The 23,283-nt window shown below is 41.8% G+C and overlaps 1 protein-coding gene across 2 annotated transcripts in view; it reads left to right on the top strand.

The window, feature by feature from the left end:
• LOC115203312 (sodium-dependent noradrenaline transporter-like) overlaps positions 1 to 4,760 on the top strand; it is a 116,785-nt gene extending 112,025 nt beyond the window's left edge. For both annotated transcript variants that reach the window (XM_029767891.1, XM_029767890.1), the window contains exons 14-15: positions 1,627 to 1,701; positions 2,126 to 4,760. In XM_029767891.1, the coding sequence (XP_029623751.1) occupies positions 1,627 to 1,701; positions 2,126 to 2,149 (99 nt within the window). In that variant the 3' untranslated portion in view covers positions 2,150 to 4,760. The remainder of the gene's footprint in view (positions 1 to 1,626; positions 1,702 to 2,125) is intronic.
• The last annotated feature ends 18,523 nt before the right edge of the window (positions 4,761 to 23,283 follow it).

The following is a 23,283-nucleotide window of genomic DNA, read 5'->3' as shown; positions in this document are numbered from 1 at the left end:
GATCAACTTGTAAACTCACTTTTGAGAAAACCGTCTTTCAATGTTTTGGTACTACTATTGGAGAGCGCTTTGTCTACACCCATTCAGCATTGTTCACACCCTCTTAAGCCTTAGCCCCACCAATCTCTTTAAGGGTTGATCTGTGAAACTTTGCACAAACACTGCTGCCATCTTGTGGACACAATCTAAATTACACATAGGCTACCATCTTAATTTATGGCCTTTCTCTTGCGTTTCAAAGATTATGGAACAAAAAAATAAATAGAAAATGCATGTTTTTTTGTTTGTATTATCTTTTACCAGATCTAATGTGTTATATTCTCCTACATTAATTTCATATTTCCACAAACTTCAAAATGTTTTCTTTCAAATGGCTCCCGAGTGGTGCAGCGGTCTAAAGCACTGCATCTCAGTGCTAAAGGCGTCACTACAGTCCCTGGTTTGATTCCAGGCTATATCACAACCAGCCGTGATTGGAAGTCCCATAGGGCGGTGCACAATTGGCCCAGCATTGTCCGAGTTTGGCCGGGGTAGGCCGTCATTGTAAATAAGAATTTGTTCTTACTGACTTGCCTAGTTAAATAAAGGTTTAAAAAAAATTGTATCAAGAATATGCATATCCTTGCTTCAGGTTCTGAGCTACAGGCAGTTAGATTTGGGTATGTAATTTTAGGTGAAAAAGGGTCCAATCCTTAAGAGGTTTTAACATAGTAGTGTGTTAATGTTGGCAGGTACAGTATGTACTGTAGCTTGATGTCATATAGCTTGAAAGCTGTGGTAAATAGCAACCTCTTATCTGTATCCCAGCGGTCAAAACTGGTTGAAATGCCATCCTTATAACCAGATTATGATGTCATTTCAACCAGGGTTTCCCCCCTGGAATAGTGTGTTTATTTTATGCAAAGATAATCTTAGATCAATGGCAAGCATTTAGCTTGGAGTCTTCACGGCTTGACATTGAACTGACACATTAACTGACTTTTTCCTTTTCAATGGTTGATGGTTGATGATGTCAGTGCTTTTGGGACGCTGGTTAGAGATCTTGCGGGTTCAAAGCCTGAACAGTGTACAGTACAATCATAAAAACAACATTCCACAGCTTTGATTATCTTCCTGAGCAGTAAACAGTGTTACCTTGTGTTTTCTTACTCACTCCTCGTGGCATTTCCTTCTGATATCCTGGCAGTGTTTAGACTCCTTCCATGACTATCTCTCATGCTTTTCCTCCAGCTGAGATCACAGTTTATCATACTGTTATCACACCAAGTGCACTCAGTCAGATATGAGGATGGGGGCAATCTGGAACAGACATCAGAGGTCATGCAGTACACACTACAGTGCAGTGTACATCCAGTCCAGCCTGATCACATCAGAATCAGAAAGCTGTTCGACGTATTTGAGCTATCTCGAAGTTCCTTATCTATAGAAGAAATGGTGGATCTATAGAATAAACTGTGACCATAGAATAAAGCGCTAGTTTATTACAAGCTTCAAGATCATATCTCTTGTTCTTGGGACAATGTGCATCTAAACTCTTTGGATTCTGTTTTTTTCAGTGTAAGACTATGTGTTTATTGTAAGGTATGAGTTATATAATATAACGTACTGTAATGGTTTATTTTTCAGAGGATAGCCTACTGCATCACACCAGAACACGAACATCATCTGGTGGCGGAGGGAGCTACCATCAGACAGTTCACGGTGAGTACAGATGTTGGATCTTAATTTGAGCCAGTGTGCTAGATCAGGAAAATAATCCTGCAGCAACAGGATATTTGAATTATTATGTGTATTATAATGAATGGACATTTTTGTAGGGGTTGATATATTTTTCATGATGGCAAATTAAGTCTGACATTTTAAAGTGAAAATGACAAACTTTAGAAGCCTTTTTAAAACTCAATTTGATCTCTATTTTGTTGCTGAGATATTTCTTGCACAGCAGGAAATGCAAACTTGTAGTCGGTTTAAGGTTCTACATCTGTAAGGGCTGGAAAACAGAGAGGTATAGTGGAGGTAGACAGAGTGATGACCAGAATGGAAAACTGAATGAATGTGACCTCTAATGATGCTCCATACTGCATTGGCAATGAAGCTTTATCAAATTCACCCTTTTCTATTTCAGCTCAAGCACTGGTTGGCTATCTGACAACCTGATGTCACCCAACCTTCCCCACTACTCACAATTGGGTGTTGGAGTCATTGTGTTTCGATGGCAGATGTTCCTGCTGCTGAGCCTCCTGCTACTGGAGGATGGACAGGGAAAACGCCATGCTCCTTTCTGCCTCTCTGTGTTCTGTTGGTTCTGACCCAACCTGCGACCTGCCATCCCCTCTTTTCCACTCCGCCCCTCATCTCCTTCTCTCTCTGTCGAGTGACTACAGATTCTCTCATCAACCTCTGCTTATAGAGTCAACCCACTATCCTCCATGTTTTTGCTTTTGAAGTATATTTTTATTTAAAACTTTTTACCAAGTGACATCATCATCGTCATCATCGTCATTTTTTAAAAAATGTATACAACTCATAAGATGGAGACATTCCATGCAGAGCATCTACAGGTGTTTTCTGTGTTCATGGACACAATTATTGTTTTTCATATCATTTTCTTTTTTTTTTACATGTTTTTTTACAATGACTGTTGTTCTGTGTTCATTAGTTATACATGGGTTAGACACTTAAACCAAGTCAGAAAGTACCAAATGACCACTTCTGTCATCATGTATACTCTAGGCAGGGGAAGACAAACATGACTTACATTGCTTTTTATCTTCTTGATTCTTTTCAAAGAGGACCCTCAAGCTTTTAGGTGAATGAGAAAGGGAAGAAATCTAGTTTCATTGCCCTCTTTGTATGTCTGACTGAGTAGGTCTCCAGTCACTACTCTAGATAAGAGCAGCTCAACTGTGTCAGTGCCTTATCGAGCTAGACACTTCAGAACCTGCCAATGTTTTCATTGGTCCATACAGAAAGGTAAATGTTTTCATTGGTCCATCCAGAAAGGTTTTGGACCGACGATTCAGGAATCCTCCTGCAGATCAGAGCTCGTGGATGATAGATACACTTTATGGTTACCAACATACGTTATTAATTCAGTTTGAATGACAATGTGCTTTAGATATTCATCTTACAGCAGTAGAGGTTTTCCCCAGTTGCCTTCTCCATCTTTTCAAACCTTCCTGAAACAGATGTGAAGCTTTTGTCACCTGTCTCACAGAAAAGCTTCTCCATCTTTTGAAACCTTCCTGAAACAGATGTGAAGCTTTTGTCACCTGTCTCACAGAAAAGCTTCTCCATCTTTTCAAACCTTCCTGAAACAGATGTGAAGCTTTTGTCACCTGTCTCACAGAAAAGCTTCTCCATCTTTTCAAACCTTCCTGAAACAGATGTGAAGCTTTTGTCACCTGTCTCACAGAAAAGCTTCTCCATCTTTTGAAACCTTCCTGAAACAGATGTGAAGCTTTTGTCACCTGTCTCACAGAAAAGGGAACAATTTATGTTGAGACTCAGAAATGTTTTGTCTTGCAAGTGGTCGTCCTTATGCTTTACACATGGCCTTTACACAGAGTAGAGGTCTACATTGTCCTGCTATGGTTACTAATGGTACTGTGTGTACCAACTTTAATGTGTTGCATAGTACTAGCATATTTTCCTCTTCAGAGAGGCTTGTGCCCTTGATCCAATGATTTTGCCTTCACCGTGCTTGTGGATAAACAGTAGTAATTGAACAGTGGTGAAGACACAAAGGGAGGCTTTGATTAAATGAAGTTGAATCCAGCACTTGAAAGAAGTCCTTAACAGAAATAATTGTTTCAGTTCTCTATGGATAGGTAAGCACTCTTAGTGTTTTAGGGAATGTTTTCAGGCATGCAAGAAATGCCCTGTTTTATCAAAAGCTTAACTGAATTACAGCACTAACACAGGTAGACTCAACAAAACAAGTGACGTTTCTTTACTTTTTATATAATGTTCTCTTTGTTATGTTGCATCTTTCCAATGCATTGTGTTGTGGTCCATATGGGTGAGGGAAATCAGGAGCTTCTCCTTCAAAGAGTGTGTGTGTGTGTGTGTGTGTGTGGATAGATAGTGTATTTTAAGTTTGAAATGCCTCATTCATTGTATGTTAAATAGTTTATGGTGTCTTTATATGTTACATTGTCATCTGTTGAAGCCTATTTTTTTGTCCAACTTGACTTAAAGAAGATTCACCACCAAGGAAGTGCCAATATGTTCACCCTTTTTTTAGAGACGTCTGCTGTTTTTGTCTTTCGTTTTTGTTTTGTTCTGTTTCTCTTTTCTGTTTCTTTATTTATTGAAATGGAGTTGAAATGTAATAGATTTTTTTTAAATTGTAAAATAACATTAATGGCAGGAAGCAAACCACACACAAAAATTCTATTGTATGTGGAGTATAAGATATGGAAAAATATATAAATATATTCTTTTGTTATATATCTAATCTTGTATTTATCAAATTGTTTATAAACGAAACGTGAATGTAAAGTATTTTAAACGTAACTGTCCACCGTTACTGTTATATCATTGTGTTTGATGTAGGTAAGATGAATCTATTTACAGATGTATTCTCCAGTGTAACCGGGGTAACTTTGCAACGTGAATGTAGAGCCCTGGCATTACCTGAGCTAAGTTTACAGAACACTGTGTACAATACAAAAGTCCTGTTGAACGTGAGTGACAACTATCTATGAAGAAGTCAAAATATGCACACTATTATAATAAAGAGTTCTTCTACACACACAGATGGGGGTATAAGCATTGATTTATTGTTGGAAGAATGGGATTATAAGCTTCAGTGAATGGAATTGAATCCCCGGTCCATTGTGTTGTGTTCGAGAGGGTAGACTGTACAGGAGCCAAAGGATGAATGCATGGGGCTTAGATAATAGAGGAAACAGAAAGGGGGGATGTTTGGAGCTCTCAGATGAGGGAAAGGGGATTCTTCTTCTGGAAGGGAGCATCTACATACGTTTCTCTCTCTCTCACTCGCTCTCTCTCACTCGCTCTCACTCGCTCTCTCTCCCTCTGTCTCTCTCTCTCTCTCCCTCTGTCTCTCTCTCGCTCACTTTCCCTCTGTCTCTCTCTCTCTCTCTCGCTCTCTCTCTCCACTGATTCAGCAAGTGTTGCAATATTGTACTTCAACAGAAACATTTTTTTTTACTTCTGTTTCACTGCTGGAGGCTCCAGCTCCCTGCATCATGTATTTATTCTCAGAGTTCTTTTTTGAAGTAAAGCTATGTGGGAATTGTATTGTTTATGTTTCGTCAGGATATATATTCTGCAGCGTTGACTGACACAGATACAGCGAAGCGTCTCTACCGGTGCAAAAACATTGCATATTCTCAAGAGTAGAGGGGAATGCAGCTTCCTTAAATGTATTTTTCAATTTCTCTCAGCAACAAGTGAAGGATATACAGTACAAAGAGAAGCTAATGGCAATAGCTTTATACAGAGGTGAATCATTTATAACAACAACAAAGCCTATTAATTTCTCTCACCTTACACAGACTGATGGAAATCAAATCAAATGTTAGTTGTCACATGCGTCGAATATGTTGTATACCATGAAACGCTTAGCTTAACCAACAATGCAGAGTTTAAAAAAAAAGTATGACAACATTTGCTAAATAAACTAAAGGAAATATAGTAATACAATAAAAATAACAATAACAAGTTAGTCAAACAAATCTCACATCTCACATCCATCAGATCTAGTATCCATGATTCAAAGGCATCGGAATCACTGTATATAATACAGAGTTTTAGCACTGTCCACATATAATATGAAGTTAACAGATGGTTAGTGTGTGGTGAGCCAAATAGCAATTTAACAACATGGTTGATGCTGCTCTTTGACAGTGTTCTCCTCTGTTTCTGCTGAGCGAGGATTTCTCATTGTGTAACAGTATAGCTTCTGTCTCTCTCCTCGCCCCTACCTGGGCTCGAACCAGGGACCCTCTGCGCACATCGACAACTGACACCCACGAAGCATCATTACCCATCGCGCCACAAAAGCCGCGGCAGAGCAAGGGGACAACTACTTCACGGTCTCAGAGCGAGTGACGTCACCGATTGAAACGCTATTAGCACGCACCACCGCTAACTAGCTAGCCATTTCACATCGGTTACACTTGCAGTACTGTAGCTAACTGTGACGTTCTGCTGTCGTGTCTCTTTTCTCTTCATGTGCGGCTGCTCTGTGCCCATGTCATACCCCACACCACAAAGGCCACCACACAATGACCAAAGCTTTGTGCCACTGTCGCCGAGCTCCGCTCTGCTGTCGGCTGAGTGGCCGGCTATGCTGCTTTTGTTTTTAATCAGCAGCAGGTGTGGGATCCAGAACAGTTCATAATCCTTGTCTGTTTCTCCTGCATGCCTATTGCCAAACTGCTCTATGGTATTAATGCACACATTTCTGGAGGGATCCCCAAAAGCTATCACATGTGACTGTGCAGTGCTTTTTAACTCTTTCTTTCTCTCGCTCTCCCCTCTCTCTTTCTATCTCTCTCGCCCGATCTCTTGATATTCTTTCTCCCTCCTTTCTTTCTCTCTCTCTGTATCTGTCCCCCCTCTCTCTCTCTCTCTCTCTCTCTCTCTCTCTCTCTGTGTGTACCTGTCCCCCTCTCCCTCTTTCTCTCTCTCTGTCTCTCTCTCTCCCCTTTCTCTCTCTCTCTCTGAAGAGTTCACACCTACAGAGACTGACTACAGGTCCTTTTGCTGCCTATCCTATCCTAAGATCCTATTCATTAACAACATCCAATGTTCTAGTTTAGCCTGAGAACAAAACTAAACAATGACTAGAAAAATGGAATACCCACATGTAGAGTTCCACCCAGATATTCTCCTTATGATAATGTACGACTACATCTTCCATCATGTAGAGGTCATTAATGGAACTGTGTTAATGTGTTTGAAAACTGTTCATAGGGAGTCATGGTATGGAGAATGTTCCATGCTGTCCATTCTGATGTTTCTCCTCTTCCTCATACACATTTACACACATCCTACCGAGTTATGGAGAGTTGAAACCCTGTGATATTTAGGGGCTTGTCAGTCTGTGGGCCAAGGGTCACTGGCGTTTCAATTTTTTTTGTTGCTATGACTTAGGAATGAGGGAGTCAAAGAGATGGAGACGTGATCAGTTTAGAGAGAGAGAGAGGGAGGTGGAGCTAGAGCAAGAGTAAGATAGAGGGGCTCAGTATAAGGAGAGGGAGCAAGAGAGAAAGAGAGAGATAAAACAGAGAAATAAATCAGACAGTTGTTATATCTGACAGAACAGGGTTTTAAATTTCTCTACAGAACTACAGCCTTTCTTCATGACAGGAGACCCTTGAAGTAGTCTCCCCTCCAGACACCTCATAGAGCCGTGTGTACGGCTTGGGCGTAGTGGAGGAGGAATCAGACGCAGGAAGCAGCGATAACGGTTATAGCTTTTAATGCTCGACAAGCAAAACACCAGCCAACCCAAAATGCGAACTGAGCGCACACAAAAATCAAAGTGCCCCAAACACAGGGGACAAAACACAGTGAGCGCAAAACCATGCACTAGCGCAAAATAATTACAGCGCGTACCAAAGCAACACACAGAGAAACAATCCCGCACAAAGAGCAGGCGGGCCAACTAGCTAATATAGCCCCGCTAATCAACCCAACTAAGGACAGGTGCAAACAATGACAGAAAGGGGGGAAAACAAAAGGAATCAGTGGCAGCTAGTAGTCCGGTGACGACGACCGCCGAGCGCCACCCGAGCAGGAGGGGGCGCCACCTTCAGTGGGAGTCATGACAGTACCCCCCCCCCCCCCCCGACGCGCACCGGCCTCGAGGGCGACCCGGAGGGCAAGGCGCAGGGCGATCCGGACGGAGGCGATGGAAATCCTTCCCCCAGCACCTCTCCTCCGGGCCGTACCCCTCCCAGTCCACGAGGTACTGCAGGCCTCTCACCCGGCGTCTCGAGTCCAGAATGGCCCGTATGCTGTACGCCGGGGACCCCCGATGTCCAGAGGGGGCGGAGGGACCTCCGGCACCTCACCTTCCTGTAGGGGACCAGCTACCACTGGCCTGAGGAGAGACACATGAAACGAGGGGTTAATACGGTAATAGGAAGGGAGTTGTAATCTATAACACACCTCGTTTATCCTCCTCAGGACTTTGAAGGGCCCCACACACTGCGGCCCCAGCTTCCGGCAGGGCAAACGGAGGGGCAGGTTCCGGGTCGAGAGCCAGACCCTGTCCCCCGGTACAAACACGGGGGTCTCACTGCGATGGCGGTCAGCACTCCTCTTCTGCCGTCCACTGGCTTGCTTCAGGGATTCCTGGACGGCTCTCCAGGTCTCCTTTGAGCGCTGTACCCATTCCTCCACCGCAGGAGCCTCGGTCTGGCTCTGGTGCCATGGTGTCAGAACCGGCTGGTAACCCAAAACACACTGAAAGGGTGACAGGTTAGTGGAGGAGTGACGAAGTGAGTTCTGGGCTAACTCCGCCAAAGGAATGTACCTCGCCCACTCCCCTGGCCGGTCCTGGCAATACGACCGCAGAAACCTGCCCACCTCCTGGTTCACCCTCTCCGCCTGCCCATTACTCTCGGGGTGATAACCGGAGGTCAAACTGACCGAGATCCCCAGACGCTCCATAAACGCCTTCCAGAACCTGGATGTGAACTGGGAACCTCGATCAGAGACAATGTCCTCCGGCACCCCGTAGTGCCGGAAGACGTGGGTAAATAGGGCCTCCGCAGTCTGCAGGGCCGTAGGGAGACCGGGCAACGGGAGGAGACGGCAGGACTTTGAAAACCGATCCACAACCACCAGGATCGTAGTGCTCCCCTGAGACGGGGGGAGATCTGTCAGGAAGTCTACTGACAGGTGCGACTATGGCCGTTTTGGAACGGGGAGGGGCTGTAACTTCCCTCTCGGGAGATGCCTAGGAGCCTTACTCTGGGCACACACCGAACAGGAAGAGACATAGAACCTCACGTCCTTAGCCAAGGTGGGCCACCAGTACTTCCCCCTGAGACCCCGCACTGTCCTCGCCACACCAGGATGACCCGAAGAGGGTAGAGTGTGAGCCCACCGAATCAATTGATCACGGACACCGAGCGGCACGTACATGCGACCCACGGGACACTGTGAAGGCGCAGGTTCCAATACTAACGCCCGCTCGATGTCCGAGTCCACCTCCCATACCACCGGTGCCACCAGCCTAGAAGCTGGAATGATGGGAGTCGGATAGATGGGCTGGTCCTCAGTGTCATAGAGATGGGACAGCGCGTCGGCCCTCGGGTTCAGGGAGCCTGGCCTATAGGAAATAGTGAACCTAAAACGGGTGAAGAACATGGCCCACCTTGCCTGACGCGGATTCAGTCTCCTAGCTGCCTGGATATACTCCAGATTCTGATGGTCAGTCCAGATGAGAAAGGGGTGCTTAGTCCCCTCAAGCCAGTGTCGCCACACCCTCAAGGCTTTTACCACCGCTAACAACTCCCTGTCCCCCACATCATAGTTACGCTCCGCCGAACTGAGCTTCTTCGAAAAGAAAGCACAGGGGCGGAATTTTGGTGGCGTACCAGAGCGCTGTGATAGCACGGCACCCACCCCAGCCTCGGATGCGTCCACCTCCACTATGAATGCTAGAGAGCGGTCCGGGTGCGCCAACACGGGTGCTTCGGTGAACAGCACCTTCAACCTCTTGAAGGCTCCATCCGCCTCAGTCGACCACCGCAAACGCACCGGCCCCCCCTTCAGCAGTGAGGTAATGGGAGCCGCTACCTGGCCAAAACCCCGGATAAACCTAGTAATTGGCAAAGCCTAAGAACCGTTGCACCTCCTTCACCGTGGTTGGAGTCGGCCAATTACGCACGGCCTTAACGCGGTCACACTCCATCACCACCCCTGTGGTGGAAATAGCGATAACCCAGGAAGGAGACGGGTCGTTTGGAGAACACACACTTCTCAGCCTTGACGTATAGGTCATGCTCCAGCAGTCTCCCAAGCACCTTGCATACCAGGGACACATGCGTGGCGCGGGTGGCGGAATATATCAGAATATCATCGATATAGACAACCACGCCCTGCCCATGCAGGTCCCTGAGAATCTCGTCTACAAAGGATTGAAAGACGGCTGGAGCTTTCTTTAACCCATACGGCATGACGAGGTACTCATAATGGCCCGATGTGGTACTAAATGCGGTTTTCCACTCGTCTCCATCCTTAATACGCACCAGATTATACGCGCTCCTGAGATCCAGTTTTGTGAAGAATCTTGCTTCGTGAAATGATTCCACCGCCGTAGCGGTGAGAGGTAGCGGGTAACTAAACCCCACCGTGATAGCATTTAGACCTCTGTAATCAATGCACGGATGCAGACATCCCTCCTTTTTCTTCACAAAAAAGAAACTCGAGGAGACGGGTGAGATGGAGGGCCGAATGTACCCCTGTCCCAGAGATTCCGTGACACATGTCTCCATAGCCATCGTCTCCTCCTGTGACAAGGGGTACACGTGACTCTTGGGAAGCGCAGCGTTAACCTGGAGATCTATCGCACAATCCCCCTGTCGATGAGGTGGAAATTTGGTCACCCTCTTTTTACAAAAAGCGATCGCCAAATCGGCGTATTCAGGGGGAATGCGCACGGTGGACACCTGGTCTGGACTCTCCACCGACGTGGCACCTATGGAAACTCCTAGACACCTCCCTGAACACTCCTCTGACCACCCCTGGAGAACCCCCTGTTTCCACGAAATACGGGGATTGTGATCAGCCAGCCAGGGGACCCCCAGCACCACCGGAAATGCAGGCGAATCGATAAGAAAGAAACTAATCCGTTCCTTGATTCCCCTGCGTTACCATATCCAGTGGAACCGTGGCCTCCCTGACCAGCCCTGGCCCTAATGGCCGGCTATCTAGGGAGTGCACGGGGAAGGGGGAATCTATCGGCACTCGCGGAATGCCCAGTTTAATGGTGAGTCCGCGATCCATAAAGTTCCCAGCTGCGCCTGAATCGACTAGCGCCCTATGCTGGGAAGAGGGAGAAAAATCTGAAAACAAAATGAATAAGAACACGTGACCAACAGGGGGTTCTGGGGGAGTTTGGTGCTGACTCACCTGGGGTGACCGAGAAGTGTTCTGCCTGCCCTCTCGACTCCCAGATTGACTCCTCCAGCACCGGTCGGCCGTGTGTCCTCTCCAACCACAGCTGGTGCAGGAGGAGCCACCTCCTCCGGTACCCCTCGGCACGGACTCCCTAACTCCATAGGAGTAGGGGCGGGGGTGCACGGAGGTGGAACGGACAGGACCCTTTCCGAACGCCCGCGGGCAGCCAGCAGATTGTCCAGTTGGATAGACATGTTGATGAGCTCATCGAGAGACAGAGCGGTGTCCCGACAAGCTAGCTCCCTGCGGACGTCCGCCCGGAGACTACACCTGTAATGGTCTATCAGGGCCCTGTCGTTCCACCCCGCCCCGGCAGCCAAGGTCCTGAACTCCAGCGCGAAGTCCTGCACGCTCCTCGTCTCCTGCCTGAAGTGGAACAGCCGCTCACCCGCCGCTCTTCCTTCCGGAGGGTGGTCGAACACGGCCCGAAAGCGGTGGGTGAACTCTGGGTAGTGATCCCTCGCCGAGTCCGAATCATTCCAGACTGCATTGGCCCACTCCAGAGCTCGCCCTGTCAGGCAGGAAACGAGGGCACTCACGCTCTCCTCCCCCGATGGAGCAGGTCTGACGGTGGCCAGGTACAGCTCGAGCTGGAGCAGAAATCCCTGGCACCCAGCCGCCGCTCCATCATACACCCTCGGGAGTGCCAGACGAAGCGCGCCGGAGCCAGACGCAGTGGGAGGCGGAGGTGACTGCGTCGGAGGAGCCGGAGGTGGAGAGAGGAGACCACTCCTCTCCCAACGGTCCATCCTCTCCATCATCTGGTCCATCGCGGATCCAATTCGGTGGAGGACTGATGTTTGATGGAGCACGCGTTCCTCCATCAAGGGAAGGGGGTTGGCAGCTGCTCCTGCTGACTCCATAGGGGGTGCGGGTTCTGTAAGGCTTGGGCGTAGTGGAGGAGGAATCAGACGCAGGAAGCAGCGATAACGGTTATAGCTTTTAATGCTCGACAAGCAAAACACCAGCCAACCCAAAATGCGAACTGAGCGCACACAAAAATCAAAGTGCCCCAAACACAGGGGACAAAACATAGTGAGCGCAAAACCATGCACTAGCGCAAAATAATTACAGCGCGTACCAAAGCAACACACAGAGAAACAATCCCGCACAAAGAGCAGGCGGGCCAACTAGCTAATAAAGCCCCGCTAATCAACCCAACTAAGGACTGGTGCAAACAATAACAGAAAGGGGGAAAACAAAAGGAATCAGTGGCAGCTAGTAGGCCGGTGACGACGACCGCCGAGCGCCACCCGAGCAGGAGGGGGCGCCACCTTCAGTGGGAGTCGTGACACCGTGACTTAGAGAGCCACGGGTCTTTGTCCATGTATTTGCTGTTTTCTAGCAGGTATATTTAACCCCAAGAACCATGCCGAAAGCAGGTCTTCTCTATTTGGACCCAGTTCGGACATATTGTCTGTTTTGCTCTACGTCTCCTGTAAGCTTCTCAGTACAAGGTCATCTTGTGACCCTGCCATAAAGATGTATTGAAGTGAATCGGGGTTTTTTTGCACATGGAACCAGGGTTACTAATATAATTAATTTTTTACCTGTCCCTGATTCATTTTTGGATGTATTTTTTCATGAATGATTGTGTTATTCAATGCGTTTATGTGTGCTAATAGCAGTAAAGCCACATTTCAACAAATCATTTTGTAATATGTTTTTTTTATATACCTAAAGGGGTCCAACAATTACTAATTAAATAGCTAAATGGTCCATCTTATGACCAAGTAAAAACAATTCCATATGTAGCTACATAGATATCACCATCTAGAGTCTTAGACTAGGGGGTCACCCTCTGCGTCAAAGCTCAATGTATATCTGCCTGCCAGCAGAGTAGTTATGTCTAACACAGTACAGTAGTTATGACTGACACAGTACAGTAGTTATGTCTAACACAGTACAGTAGTTATATCTAACACAGTACAGTAGTTATATCTAACACAGTACAGTAGTTATATCTAACACAGTACAGTAGTTATATCTAACACAGTACAGTAGTTATATCTAACACAGTACAGTAGTTATGTCTAACACAGTACAGTAGTTATATCTAACACAGTACAGTAGTTATATCTAACAGAGTACAGTAGTTATGTCTAACACAGTACAGTAGTTATATCTAACACAGTACTGTAGTTATATCTAACACAGTACAGTAGTTATGTCTAACACAGTACAGTAGTTATGTCTAACACAGTACTGTAGTTATATCTAACACAGTACTGTAGTTATGTCTAACACAGTACTGTAGTTATATCTAACACAGTACAGTAGTTATATCTAACACAGTACAGTAGTTATATCTAACACAGTACAGTAGTTATGTCTAACACAGTACAGTAGTTATGTCTAACACAGTACAGTAGTTATATCTAACACAGTACAGTAGTTATGTCTAACACAGTACAGTAGTTATATCTAACACAGTACAGTAGTTATGTCTAACACAGTACTGTAGTTATATCTAACACAGTACAGTAGTTATGTCTAACACAGTACAGTAGTTATGTCTAACACAGTACAGTAGTTATATCTAACACAGTACAGTAGTTATATCTAACACAGTACAGTAGTTATATCTAACACAGTACTGTAGTTATATCTAACACAGTACTGTAGTTATATCTAACACAGTACTGTAGTTATATCTAACACAGTACTGTAGTTATATCTAACACAGTACAGTAGTTATGTCTAACACAGTACAGTAGTTATATCTAACACAGTACAGTAGTTATATCTAACACAGTACTGTAGTTATATCTAACACATTACTGTAGTTATATCTAACAGAGTACAGTAGTTATGTCTAACACAGTACAGTAGTTATATCTAACACAGTACAGTAGTTATGTCTAACACAGTACAGTAGTTATATCTAACACAGTACTGTAGTTATATCTAACAGAGTACAGTAGTTATGTCTAACACAGTACAGTAGTTATATCTAACACAGTACAGTAGTTATATCTAACACAGTACAGTAGTTATATCTAACACAGTACAGTAGTTATATCTAACACAGTACAGTAGTTATGTCTAACACAGTACAGTAGTTATATCTAACACAGTACAGTAGTTATATCTAACAGAGTACAGTAGTTATGTCTAACACAGTACAGTAGTTATATCTAACACAGTACTGTAGTTATATCTAACACAGTACAGTAGTTATGTCTAACACAGTACAGTAGTTATGTCTAACACAGTACTGTAGTTATATCTAACACAGTACTGTAGTTATGTCTAACACAGTACAGTAGTTATATCTAACACAGTACAGTAGTTATATCTAACACAGTACAGTAGTTATATCTAACACAGTACAGTAGTTATGTCTAACACAGTACAGTAGTTATGTCTAACACAGTACAGTAGTTATATCTAACACAGTACAGTAGTTATGTCTAACACAGTACAGTAGTTATATCTAACACAGTACAGTAGTTATGTCTAACACAGTACTGTAGTTATATCTAACACAGTACAGTAGTTATGTCTAACACAGTACAGTAGTTATGTCTAACACAGTACAGTAGTTATATCTAACACAGTACAGTAGTTATATCTAACACAGTACAGTAGTTATATCTAACACAGTACTGTAGTTATATCTAACACAGTACTGTAGTTATATCTAACACAGTACTGTAGTTATATCTAACACAGTACAGTAGTTATGTCTAACACAGTACAGTAGTTATATCTAACACAGTACAGTAGTTATATCTAACACAGTACTGTAGTTATATCTAACACATTACTGTAGTTATATCTAACAGAGTACAGTAGTTATGTCTAACACAGTACAGTAGTTATATCTAACACAGTACAGTAGTTATGTCTAACACAGTACAGTAGTTATGTCTAACACAGTACTGTAGTTATATCTAACAGAGTACAGTAGTTATGTCTAACACAGTACAGTAGTTATATCTAACACAGTACAGTAGTTATGTCTAACACAGTACTGTAGTTATATCTAACACAGTACTGTAGTTATGTCTAACACAGTACTGTAGTTATATCTAACACAGTACAGTAGTTATATCTAACACAGTACAGTAGTTATGTCTAACACAGTACAGTAGTTATGTCTAACACAGTACTGTAGTTATATTTAACACAGTACAGTAGTTATATCTAACACAGTACAGTAGTTATGTCTAACACAGTACATTAGTTATATCTAACACAGTACAGTAGTTATATCTAACACAGTACAGTAGTTATATCTAACACAGTACTGTAGTTATATCTAACACAGTACAGTAGTTATATCTAACACAGTACAGTAGTTATATCTAACACAGTACAGTAGTTATGTCTAACACAGTACAGTAGTTATATCTAACACAGTACAGTAGTTGTATCTAACACAGTACAGTAGTTATATCTAACACAGTACAGTAGTTATATCTAACACAGTACAGTAGTTATGTCTAACACAGTACAGTAGTTATGTCTAACACAGTACAGTAGTTATATCTAACACAGTACAGTAGTTATATCTAACACAGTACAGTAGTTATGTCTAACACAGTACAGTAGTTATATCTAACACAGTACAGTAGTTATATCTAACACAGTACTGTAGTTATATCTAACACAGTACAGTAGTTATATCTAACACAGTACTGTAGTTATATCTAACACAGTACAGTAGTTATGTCTAACACAGTACAGTAGTTATATCTAACACAGTACAGTAGTTATATCTAACACAGTACTGTAGTTATATCTAACACAGTACAGTAGTTATATCTAACACAGTACTGTAGTTATATCTAACACAGTACAGTAGTTATATCTAACACAGTAGAGTAGTTATATCTAACACAGTACAGTAGTTATATCTAACACAGTACAGTAGTTATGTTTAACACAGTACAGTAGTTATATCTAACACAGTACAGTAGTTATATCTAACACAGTACAGTAGTTATGTCTAACACAGTACAGTAGTTATATCTAACACAGTACAGTAGTTATGTCTAACACAGTACAGTAGTTATGTCTAACACAGTACAGTAGTTATGTCTAACACAGTACTGTAGTTATATCTAACACAGTACAGTAGTTATGTCTAACACAGTACAGTAGTTATGTCTAACACAGTACAGTAGTTATATCTAACACAGTACAGTAGTTATATCTAACACAGTACAGTAGTTATATCTAACACAGTACTGTAGTTATATCTAACACAGTACTGTAGTTATATCTAACACAGTACTGTAGTTATATCTAACACAGTACTGTAGTTATATCTAACACAGTACAGTAGTTATGTCTAACACAGTACAGTAGTTATATCTAACACAGTACAGTAGTTATATCTAACACAGTACTGTAGTTATATCTAACACATTACTGTAGTTATATCTAACAGAGTACAGTAGTTATGTCTAACACAGTACAGTAGTTATATCTAACACAGTACAGTAGTTATGTCTAACACAGTACAGTAGTTATATCTAACACAGTACTGTAGTTATATCTAACAGAGTACAGTAGTTATGTCTAACACAGTACAGTAGTTATATCTAACACAGTACAGTAGTTATATCTAACACAGTACAGTAGTTATATCTAACACAGTACAGTAGTTATATCTAACACAGTACAGTAGTTATATCTAACACAGTACAGTAGTTATATCTAACACAGTACAGTAGTTATGTCTAACACAGTACAGTAGTTATATCTAACACAGTACAGTAGTTATATCTAACAGAGTACAGTAGTTATGTCTAACACAGTACAGTAGTTATATCTAACACAGTACTGTAGTTATATCTAACACAGTACAGTAGTTATATCTAACAGAGTACAGAAGTTATGTCTAACACAGTACAGTAGTTATATCTAACACAGTACAGTAGTTATGTCTAACACAGTACAGTAGTTATATCTAACACAGTACTGTAGTTATATCTAACAGAGTACAGTAGTTATGTCTAACACAGTACAGTAGTTATATCTAACACAGTACAGTAGTTATGTCTAACACAGTACTGTAGTTATATCTAACACAGTACTGTAGTTATGTCTAACACAGTACTGTAGTTATATCTAACACAGTACAGTAGTTATATCTAACACAGTACAGTAGTTATGTCTAACACAGTACAGTAGTTATGTCTAACACAGTACTGTAGTTATATTTAACACAGTACAGTAGTTATATCTAACACAGTACAGTAGTTATGTCTAACACAGTACATTAGTTATATCTAACACAGTACAGTAGTTATATCTAACACAGTACAGTAGTTATATCTAACACAGTACAGTAGTTATATCTAACACAGTACTGTAGTTATATCTAACACAGTACAGTAGTTATATCTAACACAGTACAGTAGTTATATCTAACACAGTACAGTAGTTATGTCTAACACAGTACAGTAGTTATATCTAACACAGTACAGTAGTTGTATCTAACACAGTACAGTAGTTATATCTAACACAGTACAGTAGTTATATCTAACACAGTACAGTAGTTATGTCTAACACAGTACAGTAGTTATGTCTAACACAGTACAGTAGTTATATCTAACACAGTACAGTAGTTATATCTAACACAGTACAGTAGTTATGTCTAACACAGTACAGTAGTTATATCTAACACAGTACAGTAGTTATATCTAACACAGTACTGTAGTTATATCTAACACAGTACAGTAGTTATATCTAACACAGTACTGTAGTTATATCTAACACAGTACAGTAGTTATGTCTAACACAGTACAGTAGTTATATCTAACACAGTACAGTAGTTATATCTAACACAGTACTGTAGTTATATCTAACACAGTACAGTAGTTATATCTAACACAGTACTGTAGTTATATCTAACACAGTACAGTAGTTATATCTAACACAGTACAGTAGTTATATCTAACACAGTACAGTAGTTATATCTAACACAGTACAGTAGTTATGTCTAACACAGTACAGTAGTTATATCTAACACAGTACAGTAGTTATATCTAACACAGTACAGTAGTTATGTCTAACACAGTACAGTAGTTATATCTAACACAGTACAGTAGTTATGTCTAACACAGTACAGTAGTTATGTCTAACACAGTACAGTAGTTATATCTAACACAGTACAGTAGTTATATCTAACACAGTACTGTAGTTATGTCTAACACAGTACAGTAGTTATATCTAACACAGTACAGTAGTTATATCTAACACAGTACAGTAGTTATGTCTAACACAGTACAGTAGTTATATCTAACACAGTACAGTAGTTATATCTAACACAGTACAGTAGTTATGTCTAACACAGTACAGTAGTTATGTCTAACACAGTACAGTAGTTATATCTAACACAGTACAGTAGTTATGTCTAACACAGTACAGTAGTTATGTCTAACACAGTACAGTAGTTATATCTAACACAGTACAGTAGTTATGTCTAACACAGTACATTAGTTATATCTAACACAGTACAGTAGTTATATCTAACACAGTACAGTAGTTATATCTAACACAGTACAGTAGTTATATCTAACACAGTACAGTAGTTATATCTAACACAGTACAGTAGTTATATCTAACACAGTACAGTAGTTATGTCTAACACAGTACAGTAGTTATATCTAACACAGTACAGTAGTTATGTCTAACACAGTACAGTAGTTATATCTAACACAGTACAGTAGTTATGTCTAACACAGTACAGTAGTTATGTCTAACACAGTACAGTAGTTATATCTAACACAGTACAGTAGTTATGTCTAACACAGTACATTAGTTATATCTAACACAGTACAGTAGTTATATCTAACACAGTACAGTAGTTATATCTAACACAGTACAGTAGTTATGTCTAACACAGTACAGTAGTTATATCTAACACAGTACAGTAGTTATATCTAACACAGTACAGTAGTTATATCTAACACAGTACAGTAGTTATATCTAACACAGTACAGTAGTTATATCTAACACAGTACAGTAGTTATATCTAACACAGTACAGTAGTTATATCTAACACAGTACAGTAGTTATATCTAACACAGTACAGTAGTTATGTCTAACACAGTACAGTAGTTATATCTAACACAGTACAGTAGTTATATCTAACACAGTACAGTAGTTATGTCTAACACAGTACAGTAGTTATGTCTAACACAGTACAGTAGTTATGTCTAACACAGTACAGTAGTTATATCTAACACAGTACAGTAGTTATATCTAACACAGTACAGTAGTTATGACTGACACAGTACAGTAGTTTTATCTAACACAGTACTGTAGTTATATCTAACACAGTACAGTAGTTATATCTAACACAGTACTGTAGTTATATTTAACACAGTACAGTAGTTATATCTAACACAGTACAGTAGTTATATCTAACACAGTACAGTAGTTATGTCTAACACAGTACAGTAGTTATGTCTAACACAGTACAGTAGTTATGTCTAACACAGTACAGTAGTTATATCTAACACAGTACAGTAGTTATATCTAACACAGTACAGTAGTTATGACTGACACAGTACAGTAGTTTTATCTAACACAGTACAGTAGTTATATCTAACACAGTACAGTAGTTATATCTAACACAGTACAGTAGTTATATCTAACACAGTACAGTAGTTATATCTAACACAGTACAGTAGTTATATCTAACACAGTACAGTAGTTATATCTAACACAGTACAGTAGTTATATTTAACACAGTACATTAGTAATGACTGGCACAGCTCCATAATAAGATCACTTCATTATTGTAATTGCCAGGAGCATGTTTTTCTTTCTCTCCCACATTGACACTTCCACTGCCTGATCACCTCATTAATGTCAAAGAAATATGCTAACTTCTTTTTTTTGCCCATGTTGACAGTTTCATGTCCTGCAAAGGTCTGCAGCTGGTGCAGAGATCATCACCTTGACATGGTGTGATAAACCTAATGAAATGAAGGGGAAATAAGGCTGATTAACGCATGTACAGCCAGTCATTGTGTAACATTACATTTAACTGACAAACATGGCGTACGACAGGTCAGGGGAGTGGGTGATGTACCGTAACAGCGGGGGTGTACCATGGTCCTTTATGACCCCAGGTAATCCCATACTGCTGTTCAGTACATGTTCCTGGGAGAGCAATGCTACAGCTTATCTCTCTGCATTCAGGCATGTTCACAGCCACCATACACAGTTCATCCTATTTGAAATGACAACGATTGACAGGTGACAGGTCTCTTACTGTAGTGTAAAGTACTAGTAGTAGTGCCCTACAGGGGGACATTTGAGATGGAGCCTGAGAATCTGTGCCAGTCTGGGATTTGATAGAACAGTCAGTCTTTGATAGAACAGTCAATCTTTGATAGAAGTGTCAGTCTTTGATAGAACAGTTTTGATAGAACAGTCAGTCTTTGATAGAATAGTCAGTCTTTGAGAGAACAGTCTTTCTTTGAGAGAACAGTCTTTATTTGACAGAACAGTCTTTCTTTGATAGAACAGTCAGTCTTTGATAGAACAGTCTTTCTTTGATAGAACAGTCTTTCTTTGAGAGAACAGTCGGTCTTTGAGAGAACAGTCTTTCTTTGATAGAACAGTCTTTCTTTGAGAGAACAGTCTTTCTTTGAGAGAACAGTCGGTCTTTGATAGAACAGTCAGTCTTTGATAGAACAATCTTTCTTTGAGAGAACAGTCGGTCTTTGATAGAACAGTCAGTCTTTGATAGAACAGTCTTTCTTTGAGAGAAAAGTCTTTCTTTGAGAGAACAGTCTTTCTTTGAGAGAACAGTCTTTCTTTGAGAGAACAGTCTTTCTTTGAGAGAACAGTCAGTCTTTGATAGAACAGTCTTTCTTTGATAGAACAGTCTTTCTTTGAGAGAACAGTCTTTCTTTGAGAGGGGGTTCCTTTAAGTAGCAGGAGACTTTGAAGCCAAAGGATTAAGACCTAAGCTGAAACTGAGAAAATCCTTTATTAGCAGCGCTGCATGGTTTCTATTGGCAACAACAGAGAAATATACTGTTACTCATTCCCCGTGTAGACAATGAGGGACTTACATGCTCTCCTCATGTGCCCTTCTATGCTGCCTCTCTGTTTCCTCAGTCTGAGGTTGGGTCTTTTCTCCATTATGACAACGACAAGAACCAAACACAATGTGTAGGCAATTGTCATATCAAAGGGGTTTTGTCAGCCATAAAGTAGGCTGTTATCAACACAGGTGATGTGGTTATTACCTGTACCGCTGGGGCACCTAATGGGGAAAAAGTGCTGTGAGTGGAAGATAACACCATTTCAAAAAGCAGGATGTCTTTCATTTTATTTAGAAGTCCATTATTGGACACTTCCATTGATATTTACAGGAGATGCCTGCCATTCTCTCTCTCTCTCTCTCTCTCTCTCTCTCTCTCTCTCTCTCTCTCTCTCTCTCTCTCTCTCCTCTCTACTCCCTTCTCCTGATCCCGCCCGCCCTCCTTCACTCTCTCTCTCTCTCTCTCTCTCTCTCTCTCTCTCTCTCTCTCTCTCTCCTCTCTACTCCCTTCTCCTGATCCCGCCCGCCCTCCTTCACTCTCTCTCTCTCTCTCTCTCTCTCTCTCTCTCTCTCTCCTCTCTACTCCCTTCTCCTGATCCCGCCCTCCTTCACTCTCTCTCTCTCTCTCTCTCTCTCTCTCTCTCTCTCTCTCTCTCCTCTCTACTCCCTTCTCCTGATCCCGCCCTCCTTCACTCTCTCTCTCTCTCTCTCTCACTCACTTTCTCGCTCTCTCGTGCTCTCTCCCTCTCTCTCACTCTCTCCCTCTCCTTCTCTCTCTATCCCTCACTCTCTCTTTCTCTCTCCCTCTCTCTCTTTCTGGTGATCTGTTCTGATAAGGCCCTGACATCGTCTGCCATTCCATTTCGTTCAGTCTTATCTCTGCCTGCCTCTCTGAACCTCCCGTTGGGCCTTAACACAACGCAGAAAAAAGGTCAAAACCACAAACTTTCACCAAATTTGTTTAGCCAATAAAAGTCAAGTTGGAGCTGGCCTTCCACAGACAGCCTCCTAATTACTGGCTCTGTGCAGAGCTAATGCGATTGGGGAGAAAATAAGGACTTTTTTTTAGGTTTACCTCTTCTTCATATCCAAGCCTTGTTTTCTACTTATAATCCAATTGGTGGAGATGAATCCATGTGACCGACAGATCTTTCCTCCTGTTGATGGCAGGCAGCTAAAGACTCCTTGATGGATGTAGCCTCTGAGAGAACAGAGAAGGTGTTGTTAAAAATAGATAGATGCAGAGGTCTGCTTGGTGGAATTCAGATGTGTGGTTGGCATAGAGGAGAACATTATTCAGACAAATCTTTGTTGAGGCTTTACACATGATAAATCAAAGTACCATTGGCACCCACAACCACAGTAGGTAAACAATGTTGTAAATTGAAGGAATTGAGCAACTGAATGGAGATAATAAAACAAATATCAGATTCCATGAGCTCACAAATGAATGCCAAGGTTAACATGAGTTATTGCACATTTCACTAGGCTGACCACAATAACAAGCATTCCTGGGCCTTAATTGTGTTTAAGTTGTTCTATTTCCCTGTGTTACGCAATGATATCTCTCCCCAGCGTACGTTCAAGCCTGAGAGGGTTCTAGGTATTAGGAAACTAAGTAGTAACCAGCATGATGTTCAATTCAATAGAAGTGCTTGTTTCAACATAGTTTTCCATTAGCAACACACTTGATCATTGTCCTCATAGTGTTATTGTCACGTCCTGACCATAGTAAGCTGTTACTTTCTATGGTAGAGTAGGTCAGGGCGTGACAGGGGGGTTTTCTAGTTTAGCTTTTCTATGTTGTTATGTTCTAGTTTTGTGTTTCTATGTTGGGTTGTTCTAGTTTTGTATTTCTATATTGGGCTTTGTTTGGGGTGACCTCCAATTAGAGGCAGCTGGTCATCGTTGTGTCTAATTGGAGGTCATATTTAAGTTGGTGTTTGTCCCACCTAAGTTTGTGGGACAATAAATGACTGGGAGGTGATATATGGAGTGTGCGACTCTCTTTATTTTGATCGTTTATGGAGTATTTAGGATGTAACACAGGAAGTCAGGCATCAATAATCTTCTTTAGTACAGTAAATATTCCCTGT

This window comes from Salmo trutta, chromosome 12 (genome assembly GCF_901001165.1).
Source record: "Salmo trutta chromosome 12, fSalTru1.1, whole genome shotgun sequence".
NCBI lineage: Eukaryota > Metazoa > Chordata > Actinopteri > Salmoniformes > Salmonidae > Salmo > Salmo trutta.
Note: the sequence above shows the minus strand (reverse complement) of the source record. Positions and strands in the feature narration are given on the sequence as shown.